Source organism: Equus quagga, chromosome 15 (assembly GCF_021613505.1).
Source record: "Equus quagga isolate Etosha38 chromosome 15, UCLA_HA_Equagga_1.0, whole genome shotgun sequence".
NCBI lineage: Eukaryota > Metazoa > Chordata > Mammalia > Perissodactyla > Equidae > Equus > Equus quagga.
Window position 1 is genome coordinate 60,212,725 of NC_060281.1, and position 25,744 is coordinate 60,238,468.

Consider the following 25,744-nt stretch of genomic DNA (forward strand, 5'->3'; position numbering starts at 1 on the left):
TATTGCGTGGTGATTCTGCTTATTCTCAGTCACGTTTCGTTTCCTCGTGTGTTTGGTAATTTTGGGTGGCTTATATTAGGCTGATCTTAATCATGGCAGGCATTAGATGACGTTTTTCTCCAGAACAAATTTATGTTTATGACAACCCTATACCAAGGGTTGTCATCATTTGGGGCCACTTAATTTCTTTAGACTTCCCCTTACTCTGTAGTTGTGGGTAGAATAAATTTCATTCCAAGATTCTACAATGAAAGAGAGATTATTTCCTACCCAGAGCTGAGATGGGGATAGGTGATCTTCCTGTGTCCCTTTAAAGGCAGACATCGTTTTCTACCAGCTTTCTCAATTCAGCTGCCTCTATCGCACAGACCCAAGACCTGGTCTCTCGCTCTTTTTGCTACAGTATAGATATCGGCATTAGACCCTGAAGCAACCTAAGGTTCCACATTTGCTTACCATTCTGCTGTCAGCCACCAGTTAGGGTTTTGTCATTGGGGGCAAGGTTGGTGGGTGGGTGGCGGGGAGAGGAAGGTTGGGAGGTGCTTGGACACTTCTGTGTCTCACAGTCTCAGCCATGCACTAAAAGTATGCAGTGGCGGATGTTGGCTCAGGGCCAGTCTTCCTCAGCAAAAAGAGGAGGATTGGCAGCAGATTTTAGCTCAGGGCTAATCTTCCTCAAAAAAAAAAAAAAAACATCAATAGGAAAAAAACTGTGCTGTGACTTTTCTGGCCTCTGGCAGGTTCGTGGCAGGAGAGCTCTTCAGAAATCTCATCTGCCACAGAGCAGAAATGAAAGGCTCGGTGGGGTTTCCACCTCAGACAGATACTTGGCAAAAGAATCCTCGACCCCCAAGCATTACGCCCTTGTGGGGCAGGAAGCTCCAGCTCAGATTTCTCCTTTTCCCACTATGAACTCCCCGGTAGGTCTTTGAGGGTCGGTTTAAAGAACGGCCTCTGTGCCTGGTTGCCCTCTACCCCCACCCGACAGGGTGCCTTAACCTGAGTGGTTCCAAGCACAAACTCTGGAAAAGGCTGCCTTGGTTTCAGCCTCAGCTCTGCTACTTGTGGTGGGACTCTGGCCAAGTTACTTAACTCTGTAAGTCTCAGTTTACCTGTCTGTAAAATGGAGATCGTAATAAAATCTTACAGACTCCCAGCCCATGCCGGGAGAAATCAGCACAAAATACAGTCCTTCCATCAGCGATTCAGGAGTTCAAGTGACACGTGATCTGATTTCTGATAAACTGTCCACATATGTTTTAATGGAACAAATGACGGAATGAATTTGCATGCAACACATGCAGTTTACAGAAAGCAAGTGAGAGGCAAATAGAAATCAGACGTACTAGCGTCCACAGCCGAGTCAGGGCCACCCAGGGCTACGGGGGATCCCGACAGCACTTCAGCCTGTTTCTGGGACCTCAGGGAAAAGACTGCAACACGACAGGACTGAGGGCCTATTGGAATATTGCACATCAGGCGGGGTAAGTATAGGAGGCCAGGTTCTCCTTAATTCATAGACGGGAAACTGAGGCCCAAAGAGGTTGACCAGCTTGTTCAAGGCCAGTCAGTCAGTCACTGGCAGTTACTGAACCCAGGACTCTGTGCTGCCCTCTGCTGCTCCCTTAGGGCCCCACGATGGCAGATTCTTCTTCAGCTTACCCTCCTCTTTTGTTCATGTGACACTATATACTTAACCCATTTGGTGAAAAGAAGAATTTGACATGTTACTATAAATTTGTTCTAATTGTATACACCTCTATGTATGTTTTCACATTATGATCATATTCCAAAATTCATTTATGTTGTTTTCAGCATAATATTTCATTTTTCCACGCAGATACTAACTATGCTTGTAGAATTATTTAGGATTGCTCTAGTTGCAATTGCTATAAAACCATTTAAGTAAAAAAGGAAATGTATTGCTTCACATGACTGAAGAACTCAAGAATAAAGCTCCAGCTTCAGGCAAGGATAGATCCAGGTGTTCAAAGGATGTCGTTGGGAAGTTGTCTCTTTATACAAGTTGGATGAGCTTTAGCCAGTGTTGCCTTCATTTGCAGGCAACGCTCTCTATGTCATGGCCCCTGACCAACTTACATTGTCACAGCTCCTAGTTCAGAAGCAAGAAAATCTCCTTTTCCCAGTAGATCAGTGAATTTCTGAATTTAATCTCGTTGCCTGGCTTGGGTTTTTTGGAGCATGGAACACTGGTTGGTCATGTCTGTCAAGTGCCACTCCTGGGTACTGGGGAGGTGTCACCCCTATGAAAACCACGTGGCTTGTTGAAAGGGCATGATTCCCAATCAGGCTGTTGCTATGAGAAGAAATGGGAATAGAGGTGGGACGAGCGAAGACGGCAGTTCACAACACGCGCCATCCTAACAGCCCAGCGGTGGCCATGGTGTTCTTCGGCATTACCCTCATCACACACACTTAGGTTGCTTCCAGAGAGGAACAAGATGCTCTGGGTTCAAATCCCACATCTGCCTCTCTCTCCACAGCTGTGAGCCTCGGGCAAGTGTCTTAGCCTAACTTTGCCTCAGTCTCCACATCTGTAAGATGGGGAGAGCAATGCTGCCTACTCAGAGGAGTGCTGTGAGGATCCCATGAGCTAACGACCCATGGAAAGAATCCCTATCAGCCCCTGGTGCACACCAAGCATCCAATACATGTTAGCCATTATTACTCAGTATTGTAACTAGCATTGCTAATAAAAAAAACCACATTTAATTTAGAAAATCACTTTCACTTTCTATGTATTTCCTTAGAATACATCCCTCTAACTGGAATTGCCTGGTCAAAGGGCCAGCTGTGCTTACACTCCTGTTATTTATGGCCAGATTGCTGTCAGGAGTACTGAGCCATTAACAGTGTCCCAGGCAAAGGGCCCGGTGCTGGGCAATCCGAGCCATCTCCAGCCCTCTAGTCTTGTCTGGAGCAACACTTTCCTTTGAGGGCAAAACAAAATAGCCTGAGCACACGTATGACAGTAGAGGGCTGCCTGGGCTTGGCCGGCTGTCCTACGGTCCTCCACAGTCCCCACCACTGAACAGCTCATGCACCATTTCCTCCCTCCATCCCCCTCTTGCCCTGTCTTCTGGGGCTCATGTCAGCCTCTTGAGACCTGTGCCTATTTCCCTCTCTCACACTCTTGAGCTGCCAGGAACTACTCTAAAGTCCCTGACACCTTTCTTACATTGAGAAACACAAGTCTCTTTTCTCTTTCTTTTTAACCAACCTCCACCCAAGCTAGGCTCTGGGACCTAACTCTGCATAACCAAAGAGAATTTCTGAATCCAAAAAGGCCCTGTGCTATGGAGACTCACAGCTCCTGGAGGCAGGTACACGGTCACAGTCATGCAGCCCCAGCTCCCAGGGACGTCTGTGCAAGGGCACTGTCACCCCCATGTTCCTCTGCGATCTCGGCACAGCCACTCCTGGCTTCTCGGTACTCACGCCCTTGACTTCCTTGCCTGCCCTTCCTGCTTGTCTCTTCTCGGGTCCCTGCCCCTCCAGTGTTGGTGTGGCCCAGGGCTCGGGCCTCAGCCTCCCCAGCTTCTGGGCTGCCCCGAGGAGATCTCGTCCATTCCCTGGTTTTCTCTCCACCTCCATGTGGATAACCCTGACAGTTCTGCCAGTGGGTAACCCATAAGTGCCACGTTCACCAATACCACTTAGACACATTACACCTATATCTTCACCCCCGGCCCAGACCCCTGCCCTGTGCTCCATGTCTTTCTATCCAGATGCCCACCAGATCCCCTTGCTGGCTGCTGCACAGGCCCCTCTGAGCAAACATGTCTGAAGCGGAGCCTGCCTTCCTTCCTGAAACCTTTCTCCCCGGAACTCCACCTCGGTGAACGGCATTTCTCTCCCCACCGCCAGGCAGCCAGCCCTCCAACTGGGCTGAGGAGTCTTGACTCCTCACTCTCCCCACTCCCAAAGCTAATCTGTCCTGGGATCCCACCAGGCCTTCCCCCAGACTCCTCTGCTGCGTGCATCTCCACACCCAGCCCGGGGCACAGCAATCTTCACCGAGGCCTGCAGCCCCTCCCAGGGGCCTGTCCTGCCTCCTCTCGCCCTCTTCAGCTCAGCCCTCATGCACACCTGAGGGTCCTTCACTAATGACTACATTCACCTGCTTTAAGCACGAGGCTACAACCCCAATGTCTTCATCAGTTTAAAAGTCAGAAAGAAGACAGGATGCTCTCTGGTCCTGCCACTAATCAAACAAAACAAAACAAAGACAAAAACCAGAGTCCCCAGGCTCCTAAGAAAATGTTGCTCCTGCCTTAGACACACATATGGCTGCACTCATTTCCATTTTTTGCTTTTAACAGCAATTCTCACTGCCCTGCCGATGCTGAATGTATTTTCATTTTAAGTGTTCCAGCTATAAGATTTTCAAAATCAGCAGTCAACATAACAGGGTGCGAGGTGCTATGGGAGCCCACGAGATGTAACAAGGTCCCGGTCCTGGAAATGTGAACAGTTTTGCTTGGAAGGTGGAAGTAACAACCTTGGCACATGCAAGTTCAAGTTGTCGCGGGAAGTCAGGCTTCAGGAACCTGGGAGGGCAGCGAGGAGCCTTCCCTCTGAATTTGCCAGTCCTCTCCTCTCACCCCCCCGTGGGAAGGGGCAGCGTCTCCTGGCTGGTCAGAGAATCTGCCCTTTGACATTTAGAGTTGGTGACTTCAGAGAGCGGGCAGTGGCATCTGCTTCCCCCTCGAGGCATTCTGGGGTCAGCCACCCCACAAGGACCGCAGGATGAGGCTCTCCTGGCTGGGGCTGCTCCCTGTCCACCGGCCACGCTCTTGCAGCTGCAGCCCGCTGAGCGGGAGGGAGAAGGCGAGTTTGCGCTGCCCCAGTGCATCCCTGAGTCCTCAGTGAAGAGAAGGCAGGCAGCTGTCCAGGGAATTCCTCCCGCGGCTGCCTGTCCTTGCATGTCCTCCCCAAACTCCAAGCCCCCATCAAGAGCCCAGGGCTGGTGTCTGCAAGCACAGGAGCAGAAGAGAACCAGGGGCGAGCAGTAAGGTCCAGTCGCTCAGAAGTCCTGGTGCTCACAGGGACGCACACTCAAGCACAGGGCTGTGACTGTCTAACTGACAGGTGCCCGGGATTCTGGCTGGGGCCCTGGGCGGGCTGTGAGGAGGGTGCAGACCTCAGCTCTCCGACAAATATGTAGGGAGCACCTCGGGGCATGGCTGCTGCCCTGCACTGACACAGCTTAGACAAGACTGGTCCCATCACTGCTCTCACAGAGCCGACAGTCTAGTGAGGGAGACAAACGTTAACCAGATGGTCTAGCGTGTGAAACATGTACAAGAATGTCCTTGTGTGTTTCTTGTATAAATAAAATACCACAGAGAGGTTTTTAAAGCCAGGAGAAGTACAAGGCACAGGAAAGGGTTTCCTTAAACAAGTGGATTGGAAGGGGCACGTCAAGTGTGAGGAAGTGGGGCGAGCACTCCTGCCAGAGAGAGCGGCCTAGACCGAGGCCCTGCAGCAGGACGGGCACGGGTCCTGGGCAGGAGTGGGAAGAAGTCAGGCACAGCTGGGATGTAGACACAGAGGGGAGAAGGGAGCCCGAGAGCCTGGACAGGAGGCAGGGTCACACGCTGTGCCTCACAGCCTAGCTCAAGAGTTCTGGACATCTAAGAGCATGAGAAACCTTTGAAGAATTAATAAGCCTCAAGAGTGGCGTGAAATGTGTGCGCGCGCTTAAAGATTACTCTAAGCATTTTGCAGAATATGGGTTGTGAGGGGCAAAGTGCACAAGGGAGGATTACTTAGGAGGTTGTTGAAATAACCCCGGCGCAAAAAGGCAGTATTTTGGACCAGCGTGGTAGACTTGCAGATGGAACAGTGGGTGAATGAAACACGGGGAGGAGGTAGGTCCAGCAACACGAGAAGCTTGGCCAGGTGTGACTCATATTAACAATGTTGCTTCTATGTGGCAACAGAATAATCCAGTATAAAGTTAGGAGTTGGCTTGATTTTTATTGGGATTAAGATAAATATATTGTTGAGATTGAATGCTTTCTTAATTGGTGGCTGCTTTTAAGCCAACTGTGAATATATTTTATTCCTACTCTCTAAGGAAGGTTGTGTCCTGTATCTAAAGAGCTGTACCTTTTCAGATTAGAATTTAAATTTATGTTGGAATTGTAAGGTTTTTTAGGTAAATTTAAATTTGAACTGAAATTCTGTCATTGGATAACCAGCTATCACCAGGCTCATTAGGCTTTTCACCTCTACCTATAAATCTCACGATTTTGCAACATAGATGAGTTGGTTCTTTGAAATTGTTCGTAGGTAGCTCGTCTGGTTTCGGGATGTTTAGCTTAAGTTCTCTTTGTTAAATTATTCTAGCTAAATCATTTTGGTAAGCTTTAGCTACTTGGTACTTTTAACATTTCTTTCATCATTCTCTTTCTCTATAGCACCAATTAAAATTTCTCTCTCCTATACTTTAGTAGTTTGGTGAATGTTTTATTTAAATAGTTTGAAGTAGCTGACTTGGGTGTTGTTTGGGCTAGCTTTGGTTCAAAGCGATCATTTTATGTGAAATCTTCCAGGTGTAAACTAAATGCTTTATTTAAGCTACACTTTGATTATCCAAGCACACCTTCCGGTATACTTACCTAGGTATGATTTGTCTCCTTTTAAATGTTTGGATCATGATATTACGTTAAATTATGATTTGTAATATTTATGGAGGATGACAGGCAGTGTGTGTGCACTTGATGGCCTGATTCAATTTAGCTCTCTATTCTTAATTTACTGCTAAATCCTCCTTTGGTTTCTAGTTTCATAGAAACTTTCGTGAACGTTTACATTCTTAAGAGTAGAAAACGTAGCCCATTTCCCTCCATCCTATAAGCTACACCCTGACCTAACGTTTTTGTGTTGGATACTTGTGCTTACTTTAGTACCTTTTTAGGGTTTGCTGAAGATGGCAGTATATAGGCTGCATTAGCAAGGGTTGGTGAGGTTATCAGGGTTTATCGATTATAGAACAGGCTCCTCTAGAAGGATATAGAGCACCGCCAAGCCCTTTGAGTTTTAGGCTATTGCTAGTAGTACTCTGGTGAATAACTTGGTTGTGGTAAATTATCTGGGTTTAGGGCTAAGCATAGTGGGGCATCTAACCCCAGTTTGGGCCTTAGCTATCGTGTAGTCAGAGATACTAAAGTCACTTTCGTAGTTTATTTTACTTTGGTTGTAGCTTTTTACAGCTTAACTGGCTTTTAACTTTATTTGTGATGATATCTTTTGACACACTTTACGCTGGGGTTGTATTAATTTGGGTTAATCGTATGACCACGGTGGCTGGCACGAAATTTACCAACCGCATTTAATATAACTTAGTCAAACTTTCGTTCATGGCTTAATTTTTGTCACTGCTGTTTCCCGTGGGGGTGTGGTTAAGCAAGGTGTTGTGAGCTACTGTTTTAGTGTGCTTGATACCTGCTCCTTTCAATCGTTGGGTGTGACTTGGAGGGCACTCTCACTGGGAAGTGGATACTTGCATGTGTAATTTTAGTAGCAATTAATAAAAAGGCTGGGACCAAACCTATACGTTTATGGAGTAAGAATACTCATCAAGGCATTTTCAGCGCCTTGCTCTATGTTATTAAGCTACATTAACAAGTTCAGTTTAGGGTGGGTGGTGGGGTTTGGGTGTTGGGTTATTTTAATGGATTTTTTTGAGAAATCAGATCTAGCGGGATGTCTGTCTACAGAAATTTTATTGATTAAAGTAGCATGTTGGTATCAGTGGGGGGGTCCTTTTAGATTGTTGGGTAGGTTTTTAGTGTGAGTGCTATTGTGTGAGAATTAGGCTTTACATAGTTTTGTGTATTTGGTCTTGTTTTTGGGGTTTGGTAAGGTCGTAGTAAATATGCGCAGTGTAAGGTTTAATGGGGGGTTGGGGGGTTGCTAAGGAAATTATTTATTTGCTTAGTAGCGTGTATGTACCTATGTGTACATATGTGAACTTTTCCGTATGTCCTGAGTCCCTTGACTGAATAACACCTTATGGTTGGTGATGTGGATAAATAACGTTCAATTTAAGTCCAGCGTCAATGTGCTCGACTGTGTTAAGGCCTCTGACAGCCACAGCTGAGTCACAGCATGCCCACATTATAAAAAATACCAAGTGCACGAAACCATAGTTATGTGTGAGCATGGGCTGATTAGTCATTAGTCTATTAGTCTATAATCGAGATGTCTTCTTTAAGAGGAAAGAATGGGCGATTTTAGGTGGGATGGCCCTGAAGTAAGAACCAGATGCCAGGTATAGTTTCAGTGTAGAAACCCCGACACGTCACAGGCCCGGGGCGAGAACGAGGGCATGCTGTCAGGGGACTGCTGACTTCCCAAGGCTTGCTGATTAAGCTCGTGGAATATAGGTTGTGATATGCATATTGACTCAGGAATATGACTGAATGAATGTTCCTGCCTCTTACTGAAGTAACGGACAGTGATAGAGTGTGGGAAGTAGAAGGATGAACCCAAATGATGGCAACGTTGAATCTGAGGTGCCCGGAAGACAGCTGATAGGATTCTCCAGGGATCAGAAAGCTTGAGGGAGTCCAGAGACAGAGTCTGACTGGGAAAAAGCAGCCCAGGGCATGTTCAGGAAATACTGCCACAAAAGAAAGCAAAGCAGGGCAGAGTTAGAATACAAAGACAGCAGGCCTCAGACCTGACTGGTGACACAGAGGCCAGGCGGAGCGAGCCAGCACCTCCTTGCTCGCCCAGGCCCTGCTCCTGAGCCAGGCAGAAAACATGGACAGCAACTACGTGGATGGGAAGAGGCGTCTGATGAGCAGCTGCAAATGCAAGAACTTTACAGAGACATCCAGGGTGACGACGCCCAGGAGAGCCCCAGCGGAGAAATCAATCTCCCAGGCAGTAGCCAGCTGACAGCCCTGGGCAAGAAGGCTTGGCTCCCCAAGATCACTGAAGATTTTACTGCCATATATCAGGCTAATGATGGCTCCTCAAGGATGGCAAGTCTGGCTCTACTGAAAAGATAGATGATGCTAGTAATGCTGAGAAACCTCTGTGAACAGAAACTCCCAAACCCGCGGATCTCAAAAAGAGGAGAGAACAAAAGGCTTCACGTTGAAGATAGGAATACAAATGTCACGTGACTGGTTTGCCTCCAGACATCACAGTGGAGGCTTCCTCATGCCTTCTGTCTAATTTGTCATAATTATGAGATCCTCAGGCAGAAGCTAAAGTCAAGCTTCTCAAAGATAACCAAAGAAATCTTGAAGGGGATGGGCTTTGCAGTTATTTGAAGAGAGAATCTGTGGGTCTTGCATTAGAACTTTTGGATGGAGATGAAATTAGAAGGTAGAAATTGCACATTGAGGCTGCCGAGTTCCAACTAAGGGGAACGTGAGGCTTCAGAAAAGCAGAGGTGCCCGCAGCACAGGAAGAAGTGTCTCTGTAATAACAGCAGCTGGACTGCTGGACCATCCTGAGCACACCACGAACGAGGGAGTCGTCATCCTCAAAGATGTCCCATCCTGTGGATTCTGAGGATGGCCTGCTGGTGCTCAGCGAGGTCGGAGGAAATCTCTGAGGAGAGTATGCAAAGTGTGGGCCAACTGGGAAGCTCCTTCTCCTTGATAAACACCCAGATGGTGTAACCTCTGTGACCTTGAGGAATGCAGAAGAAGCTGATCCTTGTATTTGAACCCTCAACAGCAGGTGGCTTGGTGGACACCAATCCCTGTCCAAGCGTGGGGTGGGACTACAGAGGACCAGGCTGAGGGGATGCCAAGGGAAAGGGAGGAAAGGCTAAGAGAACGGAGGCTTTCTTTAATGCCCCGAGGCCAACAGAGGCAGTCAGTATTCAAATTCCATCTTTGCTTCAAAGAGCCGGTCTTCTAAAGCAACACATTTCTAGAACATCCTAGCACACGACGAATGCTCAAGAAGCTGTAACTAACATGGCATTTAAAGAACCTATACGTGGAAAGATATTTGACATAACAGAAGATGGGGGAGATTTTGAAGAAAATCCTTCTAAAAAAGATGCTAAAGAACATGGCTCTGAAGAGTCTGAAGAAGGCAGTTCCAAAAGTCTGAAGAGACCATCTTGGAGGAGAACCTCAAATGAAGAGCCTCAAAAAAGATTATGAAGAGGATGGCTTTGGAAAAAGCTTGAAGGCGACCCTGAAAAGGAATCTGAGGAGGACAGCCCCAAAAAGAGCCTGAGGAGGATGTCTTGGAAAGAGAAGCTGAAGACTGCTCTTCAAGACAGTTTGAAGATGGCTCCAAAAACACAGAAGAAAACGGTGTTGAACAGTTAGAAGGAAAGAACCCTGAAAAATCAGAATTTGAAGACGATGGCTCTGAGGGAGCGTCTGATGAGGGACGCTCTGAGAGGGTGAAGATTCAGGTGAAAAGAAAGACACACATGAAAAAGTATTTGATGATGCGTCAGCTGAAAAAGAGGCGGAAGATGCAGGTGCAAAAGGGTTTGAAGGTGCTGATGAAGGGGAGGAAAGTGAGGCAGGGGAAAAGCTGTTGGAAGATGACAGTTCCAACAAGAAGGTGTTTGATGACGAGCATCCAGGGAGAAGCTGTGTGGTGAGTCTGACGAGAAGGGGATGCGGGTGGTGTCGGGAATGCTGAGGAAGACGGGCGCCGGGCATCTGTCTGTCCGCAGCAGCGACCATGAGGAGGAGGAAGAGGAGGAGGAGATGTAATCTCTTAAACTTGCTCTTAGGGAGACGCCCCCATCCACATGCCTCTACACTTCGGGGTCTATTAGCAGTGTCACATGAACGTGTGCGGTGATAGGATGCCATCAGACTAACGCTGGGAAATGATCATTGTAACTGGCACTCAGTGATTTAAAACATGTTAAATGGCTGTTCAATTAAAACCTCATAGTCATAATGCAAGTAAGGAAAAAAAAAAAAGAAGAAGATGATGGAAGAAATAAGTCCAAACAGAGCACCAAAACACTAGCTATGAAAAGATTCAACTTTCCTGTAAAAAATAAAACTCTCAAGTTGAGTCATGAAATAGAAGAAACTAACAAATCTAGCTCCACGCCAAGAAAGCTATTTGAAAATAACCACGAAGGTTGCAAATAGGGAGATGGAAAGATATTGGAAAAGGAAAGAAAGAACCAGCTGGCCCCGGCAACACTGGGCTGGCTGTATGAAACCCTGAAACACTCCAGGCACGTCATGCACGTCAGTAAATAGGTCTAGGTAATTCCGTTGTCTGTCATCCGCTCACAGCATCATCTTCTCTTTGCACATGCTTGTGTCTCCTTGTGTGTTGCTCATGTGATGTGTACATGGCACAGTTATTGCCCAAAGTACCAAGGGGGTGTGCACAGGATGGGCTCTTCCTTCCAGATGGTTTTCAGCCTCTGGGCCCAGGATGCCACCATCTCTTTTCTCTCTTCTTCTGATGCAATCTCAGGAGCAAAACTGATCTGAGGGGCAAGGATCTTAAATCCACAGAAGTGCAGCGTACCGTGCTACAGCCAGAGAGAGAGAGGACTGGTGAGAAGCCACACCCTTTACATATCATTCAGTTAAATACTTAAAGGGGGAAATGGTATGAAACAAACCTTCAAAGAATACTGAACAACTGTAACGCTACGAGGTAACGGAAAACAACTGAGCTGCCCTACAGCCTTAGGCTGAGGCCTTTGCCAGCGAGGTGAAGCTCTGGGCTGCGGGAGCTCCCAACTCTATTCTGATAACTGAGAGTAAACTGCAACCTCTGCTACTGATGCAGACACTAGACATCACGGTTCTGCTTGATTAGACAAATTATGGTACATTCATACGATGGATTATTCCAGAAGAGATTATTCTAGCTATTATGTGCCACCATGGAAGGTTGTTCAAGATAAGTGTTAAATGAAAACAACAAGAAATTTGAAGCAGTATTTGTGGTGTACTACTTATGTAAAAAAAAAAAAAACCATAATAAACCTAATAGCAAAAAGTATATATGTAAGAATATATATGGGCCGTAAGAAAATACACCAAATTATTAAAAGTGATTCTTTTTAAGGGGGGATTAAGAGGACTGACTTTCTGTTGTTATATTTTATAGTCTCACTTCTTTGTCTGTAATATGTACTCTTTTGCAAACTGAAAAAAATATCAAGATTTTTTTTAAAATAAGAAGAAGTTAAGCTTGGGTACCGGCATATAAGAGACCAGTCTGCAGGTGGAGGAGAAAGTCCAGACTTGTGAATTACCATCTCCCTCAGCAGAGCATCACTGAATGGAATCACTGTCACCATCTTGTCTCTTTTCAAAGACCACTTGTTTTTCTAGAAATCTCTCTCTCCTCCCTCTGCTTTCCTTCCCTTAAAACCCACAGCCTGGTCCAGGCCTGCCCTACCAGAGGTAGGCGGGAGGGCAAGAGGCCCACACTCCACTGTCTACGTTTTCAAAGCAAGCCCACAAACTGTCAGGTGTGTGACCCCCTCCTAGGTCGACACACGTCCCTTCGTAACAACCAGAAAGAACAGTTCCCACCTAGGTTCCCACTGGGGTCTTGCGGGAGTCCTGCACCGGGATGCAGCTGTGGGACCGGAGCCTGTCCCTCAGCACGGGTGCTTCACACGTGGACACCGCAGGCTGTTCAAATGCGCTCTGCCCACTGCTCTCCCCTCCACAGCCAGCCATCCTTGGCCAATCCTCGGGCCCAGGGCATGCACACAGGCAGCACGGTGTCCACCTTGGAGAGCGGGCCACAGGCCCTGAGCCCTGGGTACCCAGAAGGGGGTTTGGGCTCTAGCGAGGGGGCACAGCCCCTGGCTCCATGGACCCCTCGCCTGTGGTGGGCGTGAGGCTGTCCTGAATGCCAGGCCCAGGGCACCTCTGGCCAGGGTTCGAGGGCGATGCTGCCTCCACAAAGCTGAGTCAGTGTGGACGGCTCTACACCTCCCTTGTTACACACACAGGGCCACCTTGGGGTGACTCTGTTTACCACAGAGCAGACATCAACTAACCAGGTTTGGCTTAGCTTCTGCCCAAACAATATCAAAGGCTGTCATTATAACATGTGTTTTCCCTACTGGCCAACCTTTTCAGTGCTGCTAAGTAAAAAATGAAAAAGGGCAAGATGTTCTAACTTCCTGTATCCAGGGGGAGGTAAAATGGTCTGGGTGTCAGGCTTCCATCCCATCTCGTCTGACCCCTGGGGGACTGCAGGGGAAGGGGGGCGGGCAGGGTGGTGCAGTGGGTACCTGGAGGGGCCACAGGAAGTATCGAAAATCTCCGCTGACTCCGGTTTTCGTGTACATCTCGGCCGTGCCGCCCGTGGTGAGCGAGAGGAGGGCCAATTTATCCTGCAGAAGAGAAAGCAGATGCCTTTGTGTGGACTCCAGAGGAGGAGATAAATAAGGGCTATTGCCACTCCAGCACAGAGGTTTCCAATGCCCAGGAGGGAAAATGTGAGGTCAGTTCCTTCCAGGGATGGACAACTCTAACATTCCCATCTCCGTCCTGCCCAGCTGCAGGTGATACCCACATCCAAGGAGAGGAAGGAGGGAACAATCAGAGGGACTGGACCAGGGGAGCAGAGACTCTGCTGTGCCCGACTTCAGGTCGAGTGCAGGCTCCAGGGATGCTGTGGGGGAAGTGGGTGAGTGCTAGGCGCTGACTGGTGGTGGGGGGCGGCTGTGACGGCTGAATGAGGCAGTGGGCAGGTGGGCCAGCACCCAGGACCACTCAGCAAATGGCAGCATTACTTCAGGGTCCAAGACGGATCTTTGTGATTCAGTGTTTTCCTTATATGCACTTATTTTCAGAGGCTTTTAGAATTTAAAAAAATCACAGCTCCTCATGTTGTGCATCTAGCAGGTCCATGTGAGCCTGTGCCTGCATGGAGGTCTTGTGTCACCTTATTTTTCCAGGTAGGAAGGTGAAGCTCAGAGGAGAGCTGGGACGAGGCCAGGGCTCGACTGTCAGGAGCAGACCCCTCTCGAGAGCCAGGGCTGACCACCATGGGGCCCATGTCGGCCTCCCCAACACCAGCCCAGGCCCCCGCGGCCATTCACTAGTTAGTTGTGGATGTGTCTGTGCCCCTCACTAGACCAAGAGCCCCATGACTTCAGAAACAACGCTTTCCTCACCCGAGCATGGAACCCGGGGCTTTGCACATAGTTGGTGCTCAATCAGTATCTGTTTAAATCAAAAGCAAACTAGAAACGCAACTTGAAGAGCTGCCCCCCTCCCTCCCCAGTCCCAGCGACTCCTACCCCAGTGCACAGACCTTGAGGAAGCCGGAGTCGTAGAATCCAGGGACGTCGAAGGCGAAGCCCTGGCACAGCACCCTGTCCATCCAGCCCTTCAGGATGGCCGGCACGCTGAACCAGTACAGCGGGAACTGCGGGGGCAACAGCGGAGCCACATGCTGTCTACCTGGTGATCCAGGACTCCCGCCGCCCTCCCCCGCCAGGTGGCCGGGCAGGTGAGGGTACCATGGGGCAGGATGAGCAGGGCGGGACCTTTCTGCCCGTTCCCTCTGAGGCACACAATGAGGACATGGTGATGTTGGGGTGGACGGGGTTGACAACGGCCCTGGCTGCTGTTATAGGTGGCTCTGCATCCCGCAGTGACAGTCCCCTGATGCTGGTCCCCGAGCAGGCGGGAGGCGCTGGGAAGCTCTAGGAGACACTGGCTCTGTGGCAGCAGTCCCTGTGACCGATCCAGGCGAGGGGGCCAAGAGGAAGGGTGTGGAAGAGAAGGTACCCCTGTCCGTGCCTGGGAGTGAGCTGCTGGCCTCTGGGAGTCGGACTGAGTTAGGTGCTGAGCTTTGGATTTCAACACAAACTAAAGCCTTATGCTCAGATTCCAAACACAGCAGCAGTAAGAGCTCCCTGAAGTCCCTCTGGTTCCCAGAGAAGCCCTAACACTCTACTGAACACATCATCAATGGAAGGAACACAGGCAATAATCTGTCGCCAAAGGGGAAGGAAGCCCATGTTCCACGTGCTTTCACGATACATCCAACGCGGGACTCGGCACTGAAATCCAAGCTCCACAACCTCCAGCTGATGACGGTGGCAAGTTGCTTAACCTCTCTGTGCCTCCTTTTCCTGATGTGAGTAGGGTGACTACTAGTTCCCAGCTCACAGCATTGTGCTGAGGATTCAGTGACACACTGCAGCGCCCAGAACAGCCAGTGCGCGGTGAGCAGCGAGCTATGATAACAGTAGCAGTAGTGATGAATGAAATACTTATTAGTGTTGAGTGAAAAAAGAAACTTACAATGCAGATCCTCTGGGCAAAGTATCAGGAAAAGAGGGAATGCAGGGGGATAAGAGAAGTGAAACGGGGTAGAAAAGAGAAAGATCATTACAGAAAGAACAGGCCTTGACTTGCTTCAGCCACCCAGTTACATGAGTGGAGGAGGCGGGGGAGAGGAGGGGCAGCTGGCCCCAGGAAGACAGGAAGAGAGGCGCGAGAGAACTGAGCACGGCTCTGCTCTGACCGTGGGCCAACTGCTGGGGCCCGTCTTGCTGCAGCCCCATCGTTCTGGCGTGACTATTAGTGAGTGGACCATAAGCCATACAGCCACCTAGGTGTAAGGCACTGTGACCAGCCACGTGTAACGAGGACGAAAGAACGTCCTGCACCTCGGCCAGCCAGCAGCTCAAGGTCGCTCATAAAGACAGGGATGGTGCCAGGAAGGCGTGCATAGAGGCAGCCTGGGTCAGGCAGAAGAGAAGGGGTGAAGCATCCCTCCTCCCATAGGTGCAGGGTTATTTTATGAAGGGTTTGTGAACTTCGCCTTTCAGGATGTGTTGTTCCATCTGGACCCCTCACCCGACATGTGGGCTCAGCACCCCCATGAGCACAGGGGTCTTGTCCTCCCACCCACTCCCCACCCTCAAGCAGGCTGGAAAACAGAGACAATCTGGACCAGTCAGATTGCTCCCTTCGAGATTCTGGATCTAAACTCCAGTCCTGGGTGCGCAGTGAGGGAGGAGAGCAGAGCCGACGTGCGGAGAGGAGCAGCTGACACGCAGAGCCAGCGAGAGTGGAGGTGTCCAAGCCCCATCTCCACTGTCCCTGAGGCCCAGCCAGCCTGCCCTTGGGTTCAAGGAGACCCAAGTGACGAGGGTCCTTCGAATAAATTCTCCTTTTCTTCGAGTTGGACTTAGATTTCCATCAACCCAATGATTCCCAAAAGCACGGGTTTATTTTGCTGCCAGGCTACGTTCACCTCCACGGCGGCATGCCTGTCTAGCACGGGCGGCAAGTGGCCTTGACGAGCTAGAGCCCATAGAAGCAGCGTCCTGGGCTGGCTCTTCCTGCAGCGAGTCACCAGCCTGGGACAATTGTGAATGAATACACGGAAGGGGGGTCGAGTGAGGCAACCAGAGAGAGGAAGGAACAAAAGAAGATTCTCCTCTTAATGATTAGGATATTCAAGGCAGGAGTTGCCTTTCACCCGAATTACCTGGGTAAATACTCACATGGATAAATCTGGTTTTCATGCAGCCCCTGCACGTCTGGGGTGGGGACTGGAGGGGAAGGAGGGCAACTCAGGGCATGAGTCAGACATTCCATGGACTGCTGGGCTAACGCAAATGCTGAGGGGTCAGGACTTTGAAGGAGTGATATTGGGTACATGGATCTCCTTACCCAGCCAGACACAAATATGTGGGCAAATGTGCTAAAAACACTAATACCACTTCTAGGAGCATGAAACTCAGCATGTGGAAAGAGTCTGACATAAAATGAATCTAATTCACCATAATAATTAGAGGAAAAACGAACCTGAAATATCACTAGATCAGCTTCCTGAACCTTCTTCTGCTCGTCAATGATGTCACTGGTCAGAGACCTCTTCTTGCAGGCTTCATATGCCTCCACCCCATAACGGAAGAAGTCGGGATTGCAGAGCACGCCTGGAGAGGAAGAGGCCAATGTTCTCACTCTCAGCTGGGCGTCCACAGCCCATCCTGCCGATCCCACGAGTGTCACTGTTACCTGGACTCACTGAGCAAGGCACCAGACACTCACCGAGACCTGACCAGGTGCCAGGCCCTCAGCTCAGCTATGTACATAAAAAGAGAGAAAGCTACCGTCCTTATCTTCAAGGGACTCAAAGTCTAGCAGAAACAGATAAATAACCAAATGATTAACCTACAAAACCTGATCGGTCTGCAAGCTCAGTCTAATGCTGTGGCCAGATGAGCCCCCATGCCACCATCAAGATGCATGTGGTCCAGCTCTGGAGTGTGAAACACGTACAGCGGCCGCCCAGAGGGGCAGTAACCAGCTCTGCTTGGGTGGGTTACCAACACATCCCTGGGGATTGGCTTTCTGACCAGGTTTTGAAGATGGGATAGGAGTTCACCAGGTAGCCTGGAGCACTGGAGTGAAGGGGAAGGATGTTCTGAGCAAAAGACGCAGAGAGGGCAGAGCGTCCACCAACCTGGCCAGGCCGGCAAAGGGCCACCAGGAGCACATCTGAGGGACGGGGGCGAAAGGCAGGAGGGCTGCAGGTGATGTGACTAGAGCGATGGGCCAGGCCTCGCAAGCCTTGCTGAGAAGCTTAGGCTTTTCCTGCACGTGGGGAGCTATACGGTGTAAGCAGGAAAAATAAACAGATGGCCCGATGTGAGTCTGGAAAAGCTCACTGTAGCAGCAGTGATTCAAGAGCAAGCCCAGTGGGGGAGGGGGAGGTCAGGCAGGAGCCGCGGGTGGGAGGAGGCGTTTGGGACTAGAACTTCCAGCTCTACCTAGGCAACTAAGACGAAAGTAAGTTATCTTGATCTATGCCTTTAATCAGCTTCCTGTCAACCAGAAGGATTCCTCAGGAGGCATTAATCAGGATTAATAACAGGTTGCCATCACGGAGGGCTTCCCACCCCCCAGGCGCCGCGCTCCATACAGGACCTCTTCTAACTTCAGAACAGCCGATGAGATCGGTGTGAGGAAACCCAGACTGAAGAGAGGCTGAGGGACGAGTCCAAGGCCACCAGGCCCTAAGTGGCAGCAGAGTGGGACGACAGTGGAGAACACACTGGCAATTGCCTTATACAGCACAGACTACCTCTGGAAGGGTATGGAGCAAACTGATCCACGGACCTTGAGGGCAGAGGAGCCGCGTGGCTGGGGGACTCGGTGGGAAGGACCTGCATTGCAGACTCTTTTATCTTGAGAGTTGTATATCACGTCAATGATTAGCTTTTTTCAAGACATTTTTTAAATTAAAAAAACACAAGAAGAAAGTTTTAAAAAAGCAGAGCGCTTATCCCACGACTCACCAGCGATATCCTTCCTTGTGGCCCTCGGCTCAAAGTCCATAGCGTAGAGATCAGAAACAGTGACGGCGCAGCCCTGCCTGTTCAGCTCCTCCACCGCCACTCTCTTCAAGGATCCATTGAAAGACCTGGGCTCTTGGTGCGCATAGACGATGAGCACTTTCTTACCTAAATCCGGAGAAGAAACATTCTCTTCAAGAGCAATTCCTCTGTATCAAAATTCAAGGAGGACTAAGACGAAAAGGAGGTGTGTAGGTGTGTCACAGCAGCTGAAGCTAAGAAATACCAACCCTTTTTATGGGTGACAGTTTTAAAATAATGAGCATTTTTTTAATCGAGTTATATCATAGCTCATCATTATTTGTGCTTACTAATACACAAAAATACAACAGGTCAAATTATGATTCCTCAAAAATAACACCACTAAGGGGGGCTGGCCCCGTGGCCGAGTGGTTAAGTTCGCGCGCTCCGCTGCAGGCGGCCCAGTGTTTCGTTGGTTTGAATCCTGGGCGTAGACATGGCACTGCTCATCAAGCCACGATGAGGCAGCGTCCCACATGCCACAACTAGACGGACCTACAAAGAAGAATATACAACTATGTACTGGGGGGCTTTGGGGAGAAAAAGGAAAAAAATAAAATCTTTAAAAAAAAAAAAGAAAACACCACTAAGTTCTTTAAAAGCCCAACCTATTTTGGCTCTCCTCTATGAGAAGTTTTAGCCCTGTTTCCTAACATCAAAATAAAAAGCTACCGCAATTACTCTTTCGTGTTAACCCTACATTGGCAGGTGTCAGCTACTGCCACAAAGTTGTGCTTTCTTCTCCTCGAGGCCCATCAAAATCTGACACTTAAACAAGATATGAAACATTGGACCCCTAGTTCCAGAGCGGGGAGCAGGGCCTACACAGAGCCCAGCTTTTCGTGGCAAGTCTGACAAGAAGCTCTATGAAGAGTCAGGTCTTACAAGTCCTGGCTGTGTCATTAATAGCAGAAGCCTCTGAAGCAGAATTTTCCCTGTTTATAAGATTCTGTGAGATTATGTACTGATTTCTCCTGGGAGGCAGCTTTGGGGATTTGCTTAAATTTGTCCTGGTAACGTCTAAGACTAAAATGTTCTAACTCTTGATTTAAGTTTCTCAGTTTAGGACCTTGAGGAGAAAACACAAAAGTTAATTTGAAGCAAACAGCTTTGGGACACTTGACTGAGTGTAAAGGTTGAATTTCATGAGTTAGATTAATGGTCAACATTCTTGACTTCTCAGATTCCTTTGTGATAAAAGAACTCTACTTGGGAGCTTAATAGGAGAATGGATACAAATGAAATATCCACACCAGTGGCTCTCAACTGCGGGCAGTGCTGCCTCCCAGGGGATATTTCACAATGTCTGGAAATAGTCTTGGTTGTCACGGCTAGTGGGGAGGGTGCTACTGGCATCTGATAGAGACCAGGGATGCTGCTAAACATCCTGCAATGCACAGGACAGCCCCCACAACAAAGATTATCTGGCTTAAAATGTCAGTAGTGCTGTAGTTAAGAAACCACAATCTACACTATAATGTGTAAAATAAGGTGGATCTTTAGGTTCTGAAATAAAAGGATTTTCATGTTTTATTGCTGGGAGAAAAAAGAAGTTGCAGAATGGCGTGTGTGTGTGTATATGTGTGTGCTGTGGGCAGAGACAAAAGTAAAGATGCAGTCATACTGAATGTTTCACCATGGTGACTGCTGGGGCTCACTCACTCAGTAACTATTTATTGAGCACCTACCATGTCTTGGGGATCATTCCAGAGACTAGAACAAAGACAGGATAAGCATGTCCCTTAGTTTCAGGGAACTTACATTCTGGTGGGGTTGAAATGGACTGTGGGAATTAATAAAAGAAACCTGAACTCCACTGAAGTCGGGAAGACCTGCAGGGGGAGCTCTCCTGCGCTATCATACATGGTCAATTACTCCAAAAGGGAAGAGATAGAGGCTCTGACAGGAAGCCAACTGCTTCACTACTCAAGGGAGATTTCTCTCCCCACCCAGCAACACACCAGCCAATGAGAAACACTGCAGCTCAGCCAATAAGAAATGCCTCAGCTCAGCCAATGAGAAACACTGCAGCTCAGCCAATGAGAAATGCCTCAGCTCAGCCAATGAGAAACACTGCAGCTCAGCCAATGAGAAGCCCTTGCTGCCCTGAACTGCTACTTTCCTCCAATGGACTTTCCTTTAGAATAGCCCCTCCCACTCCCCCTTTTTCTCTATAAAGCCAGCTCCCCTTCTTTGTTCTCCAGATTTGCCTATGATTCTCCAGAGCCCGCACATCCCAGATTGCAATCCTTTTGACTATTCCTGAATAAACTCGTTTTGAGGCTTTTTAAGTTAACAGGATAGTAACATAAATAAGAAAGTACAAAGCAAGATAATTCCAGATAGCGATTCTGTAACTGCGGGCCCACTAGGACCAGTTTGAACTGATCCCATCTTATCAATAGAATGATTAAGAGTTGTTTTTCAGAAGTAGTAAACAAAAAAATCTGCAAGTCACGTAGTCAGAGAACGCACAGAGGAGAAAATCTTGACCTGAAATGACACCAGGACCAAAGATTCTCCCTCTGCAGAACCAAAGGACGGGAACAGGACCAGAATGTGAAAGTTGGACTCTTGTCAGAAGTGAGGGGTCCGTTGTCCCGGAAGATCTGGCGTTGAAGCCCCTTCCACAGCTTACCACAAACGTTTAAAACATTACCACAAATGTTTCAAGCCCTCCAATCGAAACCTGCCCCACCAGCATTTCCCGTCCCGGCCTGTTCTCCCAACCTCTTAACTTTGGCCCCAAACCGTGAACCAGGGACACAGGGTTGAGAGCTTGGCCTCCTGCCTCCTTGGGCGGTGACCTCACAATCAAGCATTTTCTTTTCTCAAAAGCCAGTGGCATAATAATTGCTTTTCATGTGCATCAGGTAGAGAACATCAATTTTGTACGGTAACAATTCACGTTATAAACAAAAGGGTTGTTTGAATTTTTTATAACAATGTATTCAATCTCCAATTAAAATTTCAACTTTAAAAAGTTTAACTACCCCACAGCTAATAATCACCTGCCATGTGCTAGGAAGACGGATTCTTTCTCTCTGAAGACTGCCAAGAGGTGGGTCTGCTGTTAATCCTGGTCGCTGGTCACGGAAGTGCTCGATGGAGCAGCCCCAGGCTTTCAGGTGTGGTTGTTCTGCTCAGTGACCCCAACAATCTGCAAGAGAAAACAAACACTTGAGGGAGGTGGGGGAGGCAGTGGTGAAGTCAACGTGCTGACTCCAGGCCTCACCACCACTTAGTGAAGGGAAGGAAAATGTGTCAGAAAAAAGTCTTCTCAAAAGAGGCAAGGAACTCTCTGGAGATTTAGGCCTCAGAGGACAAATCATGCAGGCTATCAAAACCATTTTTTTTTTTTTTTGAAAGGACTCAGAAGTTTTTCTGAAGGGGCCACAGAGAAGAGGTCCTGGGAAATGAGTCATCCGATAGGAAGAAGGGCCGGGCCTCTCTTCCTCACTCCCTCTCCCAAGCTTTCCCCGTAAGATATTCACCTTAGCTGATTAGACAACGGGCAGGAGTACTGGTAAGCAATTCATAGCTACCATGTCTACCAGAGTCTACAGAGCCCCAGGAGAGCAAGAGAGACCAGTACATACGTACGACAGCTGGCACATAAGGCTCTGGAAAATCTTAGTTCTCCCTATGGGGCCTCAAAGGCCAGGGAAGCCTGAATCCTCACCCCTGGCTGGCCAACCCCACCATAACTGGCTTCATTCTGAGAAGAGACAGTCTCCAACAAAGCTGCGCCCACCGTCAGAAAAAACTGCTCTGCTCAGAGCCTGTGACTCAGGGCCAGTGTGGAGATGCCGCATGTTGTGTCCAAATGACAATTTGTGTGTGTGTGTGTGTGTGTGTGTGTGTGTGAGAGAGAGAGAGAGAGAGAGAGAGGCAGATTGGCCCTGAGCTAACATCTGTGCCAACCTTCCTCTATTTTACGTGGGATGCTACCAGAGTGTGGACTGACGAGCAGTGTTAGGTCTACACCCAGGATCTGAACCTGCAAACCCTGGGCTGCCAAAGTGGAGTGTGTGAACTTAACCACTACACCACAGGGCCAGCCCCACAAATGACAATTTTAAAATGTCAATGCATCCCAATAAAAATAACAGAGAGACAGAAATCGGGCTCATCAATGGCCACCACTGGAATCTGGAACAGAGCCTGAATGAGCTCATTCCTGGGCCCTCCATGCCACCAGCTGTGCAGGAGCGCTGGGTAAACTGCTGAGATATGCAGACTGCTGCCAAGAACTGAGGGCAGGGTGAGGGGCTGGGCTGTACCCGGGGCTGGGTGCCCTGGGGACAGAAAGGAAAAGAGGTTTAAATAAGTGTGGCCAGAGCTGAGTCAGGGGCAGGCAGGCCCTTCAAGTGGAGAGAGAGCAAACAGCTCTCACCAGACAGAGGGTGGAAACTCCAAACACCTTCAAACCCCAAAGGTGAGTTTCAGTATTTTCCCATTTTGCTTAAATCAACTATTGACTGAACAGTTAGGAGCCTGCCTCTGGCTACCGAACATCATCTCTCTTGTTCTTTAAGAACAGTCCCTGAGAGCCAGCCCTGATGGCCCAGCAGTTAAAGTTTGGAGCTCTTTGCTTTGGTGGCCTGGGTTTGGTTCCCGGGTGTGGAACCACACCACTGGTCTGTCAGTAGCCATGCTGTGGCAGTGGCTCATATCGGAGAACTAGAAGAATTTACAACTATATACAACTACGTACTGAGGCTTTGGGGCGGGGGAAGGAAGAAAAAGGAGGAAGATTGACAACAAATGCTAGCTTAGGGCAAATGTCTTGCACCCCCCCAAAAAAATTCTGACCTATAAAGTTTGCCTAATACCTCTAAAAAAAACCAAAAAAACAAAAAAGGACAGTCTCTGAATTTATTCCCATGTTAATATGCCCAGCTAGAGACTACATTTCCCAGCTTCCCTTGCACTTACAGGTGGCCAATGAGGTGTAAGCAGAAGTCACCAGGTGGGGCTCCTAGGGAATATCCTTAAAGGGGCTGACTTAGCAGGGGTGGAGGGGGTGTACCATTTTGGCTCTTCCCACTGGCCTTCTGAGCTGGACTGTGGGATGACAGTGAGGACTCAGTCAGTCATCTCGTTATCCTGGGGGCAGAGGCTATGGACTAAGGATGGCAGAAGAGAGATATGAAAGGAATCTGCATTCCTGATGCTTTCTTGGGGCTGTGAGATGGTTCTGGATTGCCAACCTCCAGCCTTCTTTACATGAGAGATCAAACTCTGAACTGTGTTTAAGCCGCTGGAGTTGACTCTCCATTACCAGCAGCGAATGGACACAAGTCCTCACCAACCTACTCATCCAATCCACCGGGTCCCCAGCTTGTCGCAGGACTCGCCCTCTGGCCAGGTACTGCACTAGGTGCTGAGGCCACAGCAGTGAACAAGACACTGAGAATGGAACTTTATATTTATACCCTCGGGGCAGGAAGAGTCAGGGAAAGAAACCCACCATAAAGATCTAGATAGTGATAAGTACTAGTAATAATACTAAGTAATGGTGACAGTGATGATAAAATAAAGTACTCTAGTGAATAGAACAGCAGGGGTACGTTTGCTCTTTCAGAGGGGACGGTCCAGGACAGTATCTCTGAGCAAGCACGTGAATGATGATACGGACCCAGCCACGCAAAGATCTAGGGGTATAGAGGCCCAGGCAGAGGGAAAAGCAAGTATAAGGCGTGAGGTGGAAACTGGCCTGGAGTGTTAAAGAAACATCAAGAAAGCCTGTTTGACTGGCCTGGAGTTAAAAAGCGGTGGGGTGGGCGGGGGGGGGGGGGGGGGGGTGGTTTGCAGTCAAAGAGGTCATCTGGGAGACCCGAGAATGGCTAAGGATTTTATTCTAAGCCTAATAGAAAGCTGTTGGAGCATTTTAAGCAGGAGAGTGATATGACGTGATAACCTTTTAAAAGGTTACCGGTGTCCTGCAGATTCAGGAGACACCTTATCCTGAGATTCCAAAGGGAAGGCTTGAGATCAAACGCTCTAATTTTAATGCTTACAGCAGGGCGTAGATTCTTCTGTATCCCTCCGCCTCCCCATTCCCTATTGTTTTGCTTGCCCCAGTTTACACAGCTACATCACATGCCTGGCCATCAATGGCATTTGAGCGTGTGACTCCCCACCTCATCCAATTCTCCTAGTCGTAGAGAACAAGAAACTGGAGCCCAAGAAGTGAGAGACTTGTCCAAAATAAGAGAAAAGACTCTAATCAGGCTCTTGACTTGCTGTCCAGGGTTCTTCACTTCCCTGTCTTCTCCCTCCTTGGGCCACACGGTACAGCAGTAACCGGTTTCTCCTTCGTTAGAAACTGTACACTTACCCACGTCTGCAGGAAAAAGGAACCTTGTGGTTATTAAACTATATATACCACATCCATGGGCTCTGATATTTTTGATGCACATGATTTCATCTTAATCAGCATCCAGAAGCTGTTTTACGACGTTTTCACTTCATTTCCTATGCCTTCTTCCATACGATCAGGCCCCGTGCTTGTCATTCTCTAGCTACACCACTGTCTGCATGCCCATTTGTGACCATTTCTCTATTCCTGAGCACTTCGGGTATTTCCATCTTTTTTCCGAAACAAAAACAGCACTGCTAGAAGTGTGTATTATTTAATATATGTTCCTTTGCATGTACTTCTTTGGTTGATATTTCCAGAGAGATTAAAAGTTGAAGCATATTTTTTAGGTTCTGTTACAGATGGCCACAACATCCTAGACAAAGGCCGCGCGCGGTCAGGGAGGCCCAGGTGCCCGCCTCGGCCTTAGCCCGGCAGTGCGTTTACACACCGGTCTTGGGCTGCCCTGTCTCCTCGTTTGCGCTATGCGGGTAGTCACAGCACCGCGTACAGGGCGGAGGGCAGAGGAAACAGACGGCAAGCACTCAGAACGGGCCTAGCACGGGGCTGGCTCGGGAAGAGCCAGTACAGTCCTGGTTGCGAAACGATCAACGGCCCGCGGTAAAAGGGACCACATGTTCCCAGTCCGGCTGGGAAGTTAAAATCGGCGACCTCTCCGGCCCTCAGGCTCGGCCAAGAGCAGGCCCAGGGAACTGCCCCTCGCAGGCCCTAGGTCCCCGGGTCGGGGAGGCACTCACCCTCCGGCCAGCGGACACCCAGGGAGGGAGCGGCAGAACTCGGCCTTGCGCCTCTGGGAGGGAAGCTCTGAGCATCCGCACCAGTTCCCGCTGCGTGCGGCCGCGCGCTGCCAGACGCCCAGCGGTACGCAGCGCCCCGGCGGCCGCGCTCCAGGGAACCCGGACCAAGCGCACTGCGGCGCCCCGGCTGGTCCGCCCACTCGGAGGCGCCTCTCCGCCCCGCCCCGCCCCGCCCCTCCCCGCCCCGCCCACTCC

At 49.1% G+C, this 25,744-nt stretch overlaps 1 protein-coding gene across 3 annotated transcripts; it reads right to left on the minus strand.

Moving 5' to 3' along the window:
- Positions 1-1,230: 1,230 nt before the first annotated feature.
- Positions 1,231-25,687, minus strand: NQO2 (N-ribosyldihydronicotinamide:quinone reductase 2). Of its 3 annotated transcripts, XM_046640322.1 has the most exons (8): positions 25,490-25,686; positions 24,711-24,716; positions 21,379-21,527; positions 18,290-18,454; positions 16,794-16,924; positions 14,281-14,394; positions 13,253-13,354; positions 1,231-11,521 (listed from the first exon to the last, which is right to left on the minus strand). In XM_046640322.1, the coding sequence occupies exons 3-8, from the start codon at positions 21,383-21,385 to the stop codon at positions 11,345-11,347; spliced, it is 696 nt and encodes a 231-aa protein (XP_046496278.1). In that variant the 5' UTR covers positions 21,386-21,527; positions 24,711-24,716; positions 25,490-25,686; the 3' UTR covers positions 1,231-11,344. The 3 variants fall into 3 exon arrangements, with proteins under 3 accessions (XP_046496278.1, XP_046496277.1, XP_046496279.1); XM_046640321.1 differs by lacking the exon at positions 24,711-24,716; XM_046640323.1 differs by lacking the exons at positions 14,281-14,394; positions 24,711-24,716 and having other exon boundaries at positions 25,490-25,687.
- Between the last annotated feature and the right edge of the window lie 57 nt (positions 25,688-25,744).